We start from the raw sequence: 10,370 nt of genomic DNA on the forward strand, positions 1-10,370 counted from the left end.
CTAGGGGCAGGTCAAAAACCAGCAGAGGAAGGACCTTCCCACACAACAGCCAGTGACAGCTCTCCCAGAAACAGAGCTTTTCTCCAAGTCATGCGAGGAAGCCTTTCCTCCTTCAGCTTCTGTCTTCAGCCAGGACCAGAAGGACAGATTGCCACTGCAGCAACTCAGCCACTGCTCACACTGCACCCTCTTTTCCTCCAGCTCTACATCCTAACAAATGTTAGCCAACAAGATACAAGGACAAATATCCTAGTGAGCGAATCACCACAAAGGGTTTAGTGGAGTAGGGTACCCAAATGCTGCTTCTGCTGCCTTCCATAGTTAGCTGTGAGTGGAAAAACAACACCTCTGCTATGTCCCCTTTAACAAATAACTGACACAACAACCACAACAGTCCCAACCCTCCCCTGTGATACAGAATTACACAGCACAGGAAGGTCAGGCCAGGCATCTCTGCCTGCCAAAGCCTCCCGAGAGTTCCAGCCCATTCCTGGATGGGTTTAATATTAGTGCTACAGTAGTAACAACATAGCAATGGAAACAAGTGAAACCAAGAGCTTTGGGGCTCAGGGAAACACTAATGCTTCAGCTCTGCAAGCTAATGCAGTCCTCAGAGACCACAGCCCAAAAGCTCACACTCTCTCCTAAGGCCACCATGGCATTACACAGATAAGCACACGGACAAAGCAGACAAAGTCACAGAGATTAGACTAATTCCCCTATTTGTACCTTATTGAAACGCCTTCCAAAAAGCCTTTACAAAAGGATTTGGTCCAAAAATTTCCAACAGCAGCCACCAGTGGGATTAAGTTTTACTTAACTTGCCAGCTGCTGCCTAACAAGCCAGCACCAGTGGGACAAACAGTAACACAGCCACGTGGTGCCACATCCCCCTTCTGGAAAACAACAATCCATCCAGCACAGGTCAGAAGGGCAGGCTCTGAATAACAAACAAGGGATGGAGAGAGGAGGAAATCAATAGGAAACACCAAAAACACACAGCCCTGACTGCTGCTTCATCAGCTGTGCAACACGATGCAAAGCTGGTGCAACATGAAGGCAATTTCCTGCAGACTGTGGTGTGCCGTGATCTGCAAGCCCAGCTCCTCTTCATGGGCTTTTTCACAGATCAAATATCTCAAACCACAACATTGTTCTATCTATTTGGATGCAGTCAAGGGTGAAGGAGTAGCAATTCATTACAGCAGGTACCCTCAGCTCAGAACACTTCAGCAACTGCCATGCAGACGTGGAAGAGGCTTCCCATCCCTTTAAGTACACTGAGCTCAAAAAGGACTTCAGGAATTTCAACTATGCTCCCTACACCTCTGCATATACAGCTTTCAAGTCTAGATGAAGGGCCTGATGCCCACCCTGACAGAGGATTGAAGCCAAAACCATGTGTGCAGCAGAAAAGCTGCAGGGAAACCAGATTTTCTTTGCTTATACTCACAAACCCTTCTTTCCTGAGCATCCCTACGTGCATAGCAATGGATGGCAGCCTCCACCTTGAAGAATTCACATCTGCTAGGAGACAGGTGAAGAAGTCACAGGAGAAAGAGGCCAGGAGCATGATGAAGAAGAGGGACTTACTGAAAGCTCAGTCCTCCAAGCACAATGACCTTGGGCTCATGGTCCATCCACCTCCACCCCTACACACCAGCACCTTCCATCTCAGAGTCCATCATGAAGCACAGCCTCCTCAGCAACATCCTGCTCTCACTGCAGCCATGGAGGAAGGAACATCACTGCTTACACTACCACCCAGAAGACCCAGTACCCACCTCGTGGGTGAGCCAGTGTCTGGGATTTGGCAATGGCAAAGTTGTAGATGAAATTCTAGAGTTCACTTTAGAAAAAAGATGCATCTCAGCAGGAACCAGAAAACTGAGCGGTGGGGCCGCAACTATCATATCAGAGCAACAAAAAATGCTCAAGTTGTGACCCAAATTATGGTGGTTTATGAGCTTTTTTTAATGGCATTTTGCCTTGACCTCCAAGACTGAACCATCCTGGAGCACAGCTGTACCACAGCTGGGGCACACCGATTTATTTTGCAGCCATTTCTGAGACATCAAGGTAGGTTTTTGCTCTATAATGGAATTTGGAGGACCAGAGCCCTTCAGATGATTTCAGAACACTGAACTGCACCAAAACAGCTGCATTCACATGGCTGAGTAAAGGTTTCTTGACCTTTCTTTCTTTTTTTCAGAAATGACAAAAGAGGCTTAAAATTAAGAAACATTCCCATCAAACACATAACTGAAAACAATGCCTCTCCAAGAAAAATGCTGGCTTCAACATGACACCATATTTTGGGAGAAAATACATTCAGTCAAAAAAAATTTTGACCAGTTCTGGCTGCAAACTAGTTCAATAGCTGTTGTAAAGCTTCATTGTTTGCATAGGACACACAAGGCCTCAGGGAAATTGGTCTGCAGCCTGATTTGGCTAACTTGGCTTTCCAAGCACCACCCCTGGGCAAAGAAACCATGCTGTGACTGCCATCCAATGTGGCCTTCAGAGCACAGCTCCAACCACAACTGAGAATGCTGGACACCTACAGAGTCAGTAATAGCTGGGTCTGAACAGCAGGACACAGGGCCAGGCACAGACAACACAATCCAGGGAAGCAGGGAATACTGTCAACTAACCATCTCCATCTTCACCTCAACCCTGGCACTGCTGTAGCCCCCACCACCACCACAACACTTGGAAACAGCCTCCAGCAGCAGCTCCAGTGTCCATGGGCCACCCCAAGCACGGGCAGCATTACAGGAACTCCCCACCACAAATGCAGACAGTGGTTAGCAGCTCTCTGCCAAATCCTCAGCAGCTCAGGAGACAGAGGCACAGGCTGCAGTAACCTACATGCAAAATGTCTGCAGTAACTGCTGGTGGGTTCTTGCTAACCAGGGCAGCTCACCTCACAGCAGGCAAGGAAACACATCCTCTAGAGCACAACAGATGGGGTGCTGTGGCCTTTCATGTGTAAAGTGCTCCTCTCAACATGGAACAGACAGGGACTGACTAGAAACTGGAAAAAAGTGATGGCCACCTTCCAGTAGGGCCAATGCTGTCACTTAGACCACCACAAAGGATGTGAGCATGCAAGGGAGTTTTGCAGGCCCTTTCACTCACAAACTTCTTGCCAACATCTCCCAGCATGAAATTCATGCTGACATGGAAGCAGTCTCCATCAGGGGCATGGGACAGGCAAAGGTCTTCTGGAGACAGCAAAAGTTTCCAATTAAAAATAAATTTTAAGAAGTTCCCAAAATCAAAATAAAACAACTCCCCCAACACATGCTACAAAGAGCTGGCAGGAAAGGCAGGGGCACCATGCCAGGGCTCACCACTGCTTAGAAACTGACACTGCTTATTAAGTTTAGGATCCCTTCCCCAGCTCCCAGCATTTCCAGCCAGAAGGACAGTCACCGCTGGTATCAATTTCAAAAAGACCCTGCAATAAAAATAAATCACTCAGCCTTTCAGAGAGCATCAACGCGTTTCCTCATGCACATGTGCAGAGATGAGGCTGCCAAATACCAATGGCATCTGACCCCTTCACTGGGAATTCCCGCAGCACCCGCTTTGTTCTGCCTCCAGAGCACTGTCCTAATCACTGCCTCGTACCCGGCTTTGGAGAGCAGGTGATAATTAAGCAGGTCTGGATAAGATACTGGGCCAGTGATTAGCTGGATACCAATTTTCACTTCACAGCTGAGACCAAGGAATCACTCACCACAGCTACGAAACTCAAATTGGAATGGAGACCTGCAAGAGGGGGAAACCAGCAGGGGCAGGAGGAGCAGCACCATCCCACCACTGTACCTCAGATCACTGGTGTTCTCCCAGCAATGCAGAACCAGTAGGATGGGGAGGGAGGAGTGGTCCCCTTGCAGAAGAATGGGGCCCTTCTGCTCTCCAGTCTAGAAGAGGGGAGGTGGCCAAGTGAAGATAAACAAAATCACCAAAGTGATTTCTTCACGGGCAAAAGAAATTCAAACTTTCAGCACTCCACTATTTATGGAGAGACAAGGCAGAACTTCAGGCTAGGTGCTAAGGATTTACATGGACACACAATTTGCACTCATTAAAATGCTAAAGTTTAGCTTAAACTTGAGCATGCTCCTGTGGGAGCACATTTTGATCAATAGAAAATGAGCAGTATCAATAAGAAACAGAGAACAAATCAAAAGAAATCACATTTCAGCTGATATAAGAATATTCTCAGAGTTGTACCAGATGAAAAGACAAATCTGTAGTTCAGCTGAGGCAAACAGGAACAATACCTGGCTGGTGAGAAGTCCACGCTGCCCAGGTACATTTCTCCTGATGGACTTGGGTCAGAGACACTTCACACATGGCTGAAGACTGAAGCCTATGTCCCAGCAAACTACAGACCATCACCATGGTTGTTCCCTTCTCAAATGCAGAGGTGCCCAGGAGAATTTACAGTCCTGTTCTTGCAGCACCTCTACGGAACAGAGAGCTGTGTCATGCTAAGAGACACACAATTGTTTCCCCAGGAAGTTCCCAGCGTCAAGTAGACAAGACAAGGCACAGCTGGAAATTCCATTTTATGGATTAAAAAAAAAAAAAGTCTGCTCAAAATCCCATGAGGACAAGACAAGGCACAGCTGGAAAGTCCATTTTATGGATTAAGAAAAAAAAAGTCTGCTCAAAATCCCATGAAAAACCTGGGGGAGGTCTGCTGGAGAATATGGATGTCAAAAGCAGTCACAGCACTGCACTGATCTAAGGTCCTCTCCTGCTGATCAGCACGCAGCTCTTACCTGCAAAACACTCAATGAAAATATTTAAGGTGGAGGAAGAAACCTTCTCTCTCTCTGAGTGCAATGTTAGCAGCCAAGGGTAGCTCCACACTTTATGGTGAGACACATCCACACAAAGCATCTCAGGTCCAAGAAGAGTCTACCACATCTGTGCACTGCCACACTCACACCATCCATCAGCTGACCTTCATGTGCCTCCACTTCTGGGATTAGCAGCACACAAAGCCAACAAAGGCACAAATATCTGCACCCTGTTACGTACAGCTGCAGCCCACTGCATCAGGAGCAAAACCCTGCAGCCTTCCTGCTGCTCACAACTCCTCTCCCCAGGACCAGGTGCAGGAATTCTTTTCATATCTTCTCCTTGCCACCCAGAAGTGACACCACTCTTGGGTCTTAATTATTTGAAGCTGAGCACTAACTCCTGCCATAGCCAGACAACTCCACAGCCACCCAGGGGAACCTCAGTTCACATTTCCAAGGAGATGTAAACACTGAAGCTGCTCCATCACTACTCTGATTCTCAGAGCAAACAAATATTAACAAGATAAACAAAAGAATGAAAAATCCCACACACCAAGACTGAGGCTGTAATACTGCCTTGGGGATGGGGTTAGCTGAAGGGAATAACAGACTGGAGATCCACAGCCTGGAAAAAAGGAGGAAGAGCAAGAAAGAGTCAGACTGGGCTATAGAGGTGAGAGGAAACATTGGAGATTCTGCTCCAGCTGGCTCTGGAAGGTGAGATGTCTCCATTCCTAGTAAGATGAGAGGAAAAGTTTTGTTTATGCCACAGGGATCAAGCAGAAGGTCCAAAGCAGAACCATGAGACCTGCAGGCCTCCTCCTCATTGATCAGCTGCCCTAAGGCCATCTATTTATTCTCTCACTGATGGGGCTTTAACCTGGGTCCTACTGCTGGACACTGCCCAGCTGAGAGACAGCAGCCCAGCACAAGCCAGACAGAAGGCACCCTGAGGGAATCCCCCCAGGGAAGGAGCTGAGAGGAATACATGTGTGAGAGAAATGCTTTTCCTTGTCACACAGCTTCTGAATGCCACCATTGTTAACCTCCAGTCTAGTTTTCACTAATTGCCCATGCATTTGCAGCCAAGCAGCCAAGGTGCCTCCTGCCCTTCTGTCTGATTCTCCCTGCAGGCCAATGGCTCACTTTCTCATGGACATCAGTTACCAGGGATCATGAAATTTCGTGTGCTGCCTGGGGCTTCAGGGCTTCTCAGAGACAAGGCTGCAGCTGGACTGCTCTGGCTGTTCCCACCATGTTCCAGCCAACCACCAGCACATTCTTGAGCTCTCTGGAAAGCAGCAGAGACTGCTTTCCTGATGAAGCATCCATGGTGAGAGAGGCTTGCTCTGTCTCTCACACCCCAGGCCTTGCACATGCTGCTCCAACTGCACAACTCATTGCCCAGGACTTTTCCAAGGAATAGGCTGTCCACACACAGCCCCCAACCCCCTCTCAGCTGCACCTTCCCTTCCAGAGCAGTTTATGCTTCCCAAACAAATTAGCTGAACTGATCACAATAAAAATCCCATCCCATGCATTTCTGATACAACTGATCTTGCTATCACCCACTATAACTCCCTTTGCTGCTTTATTGTTGAGTTTTGTTAATATATCATCTAGCTCCTCATGTAGAACCTTAAAGAGATAGAAGATGAAAAGGCACAGCACAAAACCTCACAGCCACCAGACCCCTCTTCCCAATGCAAGACGCTGCTATTTATTACTAAACTTTGTTTATAGTTGTGCACTCTCCCACCCACATGGCAATGTTTCATTCAAGACAAGTTTGAATTCACTTCAAGAACAACATTTCAAAGGATCCCAAAGCATTTGTTTACAAACAGCATGCATGGAGAATTCACTTCTCCCACCAATGAACATGGTCCCCTCCGAGACAGGGAGAGGCAGCTGTTTCATAGCACCCAACGCTACTCAACAGCTGAGGGACAGGAAACGATCCACAGACAACTGATATTGCTGAGGAAATTTATGGAAAATGAGGGCTGGAGACTTCTATTTGCCAGGAGAGAAGGGGGAAGCTTCTGAGGATTAAAGCTCTCCAGTGGGTCAGGAGGAATTCAGGGAGGCACAGCGTCCCAGACTGCGGTCAAAGGAGCGACTCCAAATTTCAAGCCTCATCTGAAAGCTGGCACCTCCCAAACTAACGGGAACCTGGGCACGGGGATAATTTGGCTGAGGAGGGGAGAGCACCCCCTGCTGAGGCAGCCACAGAGATCTCATCCAAGCCCCAAACAGGCCCAGCCCTGTTCAACATGGGGTACAAGCCAAAATCACAGCCTAGAGAGGTATTTGGTGCTGAGAGGAGACACTGGGAAGACTATAAAACTGAAACACTTAGCAATCCCAGCTCCGTACACAGGACCTACTGTAAACACTAAATCTTCAGAGGAGGAAGGATCACACAACTCCTTCAAACACCAAAGTCCTAGGAATGGTAAAGGGTCACATCTTGTAGAAACCAAGAGGGTCCCAGGATGGCAAAAGAGGTCCTCAAAAAGGCTAAAGGAAAGTCAGATGTAGGAAATCTGGACAAAACAGAGTGAGGACAAAGGGTCTTACAGGAAGCTGGCTTCACATGGTACTTGCTCCCCAGAACAGTAACCAACTTTACACAGGTAGGGGACAGCAGGGGCTGACCAGGAGATCAGTGAGTTCAACATCCAAACAAGGGACAGAACACACCTCCTCACCTCCAAAGAGTCACCTGTGATGGGAGGAACCAAAGGGCATCACAAAAGAATGATGGAAACAACAGTGCTGGAAGATATCTGCCCTGCAGGAGCTGGGATATGAGGCAGGGCTGCACCTCTCTTCCATACCAGAGATTGAGCATGGGACATCTTTGAGGATGAGACACATACATGGGTGCAGTGAGTCTTGCACACACCCCTTGCTCAGAGGTGGGCAGCACATGGAGAGCTCTCACTCCTTCTCCATGGAGGTAGGGGAGGAGAAAGTTTGTCTTCTCTACACATTCTTCCCAAAAATGAGATGCGGAGGACAAAGCTGACAAAATGGATGTCCCTCCCCAAAATGGATGGCAGGAGAAAAAAAATGTCCCCAAATCCATTCCATGGCACTACCTCCACACCCTTTTGGAGGAGGGAGCAAGGGGCACTTTCCCCAGGCAGGCACAGCGGGAGATGCCCAGGCCCTTTTGGGTGGGAAATGACACTCCTGAGTAGGATACAACCTGGTACAGACAACCCAGTGTCGGCTGCATGGGAGATACCCCCTCAGGCAAGGTGTTGGCCAAACATCCTGAATGCGGGGAGGATGTGACCCTCAGATGGGGATGAAGGTCTCCTCCAAGATGCCTCTGGCACCTAAAGAAGGGCATCACCAGCCCCCTCAACGAGGAGTTAGCATGGCGCAGCTGCCCCGGAGCTGCTGCGGGATCCGAGGATGTGCGGCTGTCCCCAGGGGCAGCACCCAGGGACAACGAGCCCCAGAGAATGTGCGCGGGGGGTGTCACCACCAGCCTCCCACAGGTGAGGTGGGGCGCACGGAGGGCGTGTCCGCCCAGACAGAACCCACGGGGTCACCATGCCCATCCTCGCCAAGGAAAGGCGATGGCGATGCAGGATGGATGGGGGTCGCGCTCCCCGCGCCGGGCACGAGGGGCACCTCCCCATGCCGGGGGTCCCGGCCCCGCCGCCCCGGGGCGCTCCCGGGGCCCAGGGGGCAGCCAGCCCCGGCCCGGCCCCGTCAGGGCGGGAGCTCCCCAGCCGCCCCCGCTGCTCCCGGGCAGGCCCACGGGGCCCGGGCTCCACGCGTGGCCCCGGGGGACCGGGCCCGGGCCCGCGCTCACCCGAAGTCGTCATCCATGGACTTGAAGTAGAACTTGTAGTTGGGGCGGTTGAGGAGCCCCTTGAAGTCGCCGAGGGTGACGCGCTCGGCCGGGATCGGCAGCTTCACCAGGTACGGCGTCTCCTGCTCGTCCAGGTGGTAAATGATCTTCGTCTCGGCCGCCGCCATGGCGCCCCTGCCCGGCCGCCAGGCCCCCGCCTCTGCCTCCGCCGCCTCCTCCGCCCCGGCGCGGACCCCCAGTCCCGGCCCGGCCCCCGCCCGCCGGAACCGGAACCGGCGCCCCGTGGGGCCGCGGCGCGGGAGCGGCCCCGGGAGCCGCCACGGGTCGGGACCGCGCTCGGCGGGCAGCCCGGGAGTTTGGGCCCCGATCCCGCCACGATGCTGGCCCGCAGCCCGTCCCCGAGGCAGAGCCCGACTCGATAGGAGACCCCCCTCGCTGGAGCTGACCCTCATTTGGAACGGACCCCACACAGCCATCCGCCCCGCGCTGCTGTGCCCCGCGTGGGTGCCCGGCCCCTGGGACTGCCCGTGGGTGCCTTGGGATTTACACTTTCCATCCACATCCTCCTGTCACAGCCTGCTGCTCCCCGTGCCCCCACATGCCCAGTGCCAGCTGGGAATATACCTCTCCCAGGCTCCCCACCCCATTCGGCTTTCACTCCCCCTTTACACCCTCTGATGCTGCTTCACACACAGGGTCATTCCTGTGTCCCACAGCTTCCACTTCTGTCCACACCCCAGGCCTCCCCTTCTATCCCTGCAGCCCTAGTCCTTTATCACACCTCCCAGCCTTCTCCACGCTCCTCATCCAGCCATGTGCTCCATGAGCACAGCTTGGCATGAGGCATATCCATCTCCACCCTGTCCTCCCATGCACAGACCCCTCTGAGCTCCCCATACTGTCTCAGATGGCCACCACACACAGGGACTACCACCCACCCCAGCTCCTCTCCAGCTAAGGCTTCCCTCTGAAGCCCTTGTCACCATCCAACAACTAACCCCAGTGCTCAGACCTTTTCCTCACCAAGCAGACTCTTTGCTCTTTGAGAATCCTCTGCTCCATATACCATGGCTTCTTCAACTGGGCACCCTTTTTGGCTGTGTGGTTTCTTCCCATCCTCTATCTCCCAGCACATTCTTACCTGTAGCCATCAGCACTGTGACCCCAGCCCCTGGGACTTGCCTCTGTTCCACAGCAGTCTCAGGCTGCCTGGTTTCCCCTGTGCACACCTTGCCACCACCCAGCAGGCACCAAGCAACCATCTCCATCAGCAGTTTCCCAGAGCTGTGGCTGAGAGCAAAGCTGGGGTGGATGGAGTTTTGGGAACACCCACCAACAGGAAGGGCAAGAACCGCCTTGCACCATCCTGGATTAGAAGGAACAAATGCAGAGGAAGCACCACACCATGGGCCTGCACAGGGCACAAGACTAGACCAGCCCTCAGACTAGGCTCTCCTGCCGTAGGAAAAGGAGCCACAGAGATCCTACAGGGAACAGAGCCAAGTTCCTCAGGCAGGCTGAGCTAAATAAGCCTTCTAATGCATTAAAGAGTCCTGCAGGCATTGCTAGTAACCCGGGCAGCACTGCTAGACTGGGGGAAGAACCTGACATTAAACTGAAAAAAGAATAAAAATTCCAGGGAAGTCCTCAGGTAAGTTGTAAGAGGTCTGAGACTGTCCCATGTTTCCACATCAGCTCTTGGAAGATTGTGA

At 51.6% G+C, this 10,370-nt stretch overlaps 1 protein-coding gene across 3 annotated transcripts in view; it reads right to left on the reverse strand.

Annotated features, from left to right (window-relative positions):
• The window catches only part of DVL3 (dishevelled segment polarity protein 3), a 33,723-nt gene extending 24,810 nt beyond the window's left edge, over window positions 1-8,913 (reverse strand). For all 3 annotated transcript variants that reach the window (XM_039713554.1, XM_039713555.1, XM_039713553.1), the window contains exon 1: window positions 8,659-8,913. In XM_039713554.1, the coding sequence (XP_039569488.1) occupies window positions 8,659-8,825 (167 nt within the window). In that variant the 5' untranslated portion in view covers window positions 8,826-8,913. The remainder of the gene's footprint in view (window positions 1-8,658) is intronic.
• Between the last annotated feature and the right edge of the window lie 1,457 nt (window positions 8,914-10,370).

The sequence above is a fragment of the Passer montanus genome, unplaced genomic scaffold, assembly GCF_014805655.1.
Source record: "Passer montanus isolate IOZ18808 unplaced genomic scaffold, ASM1480565v1 scaffold29, whole genome shotgun sequence".
NCBI classification, from domain to species: domain Eukaryota; kingdom Metazoa; phylum Chordata; class Aves; order Passeriformes; family Passeridae; genus Passer; species Passer montanus.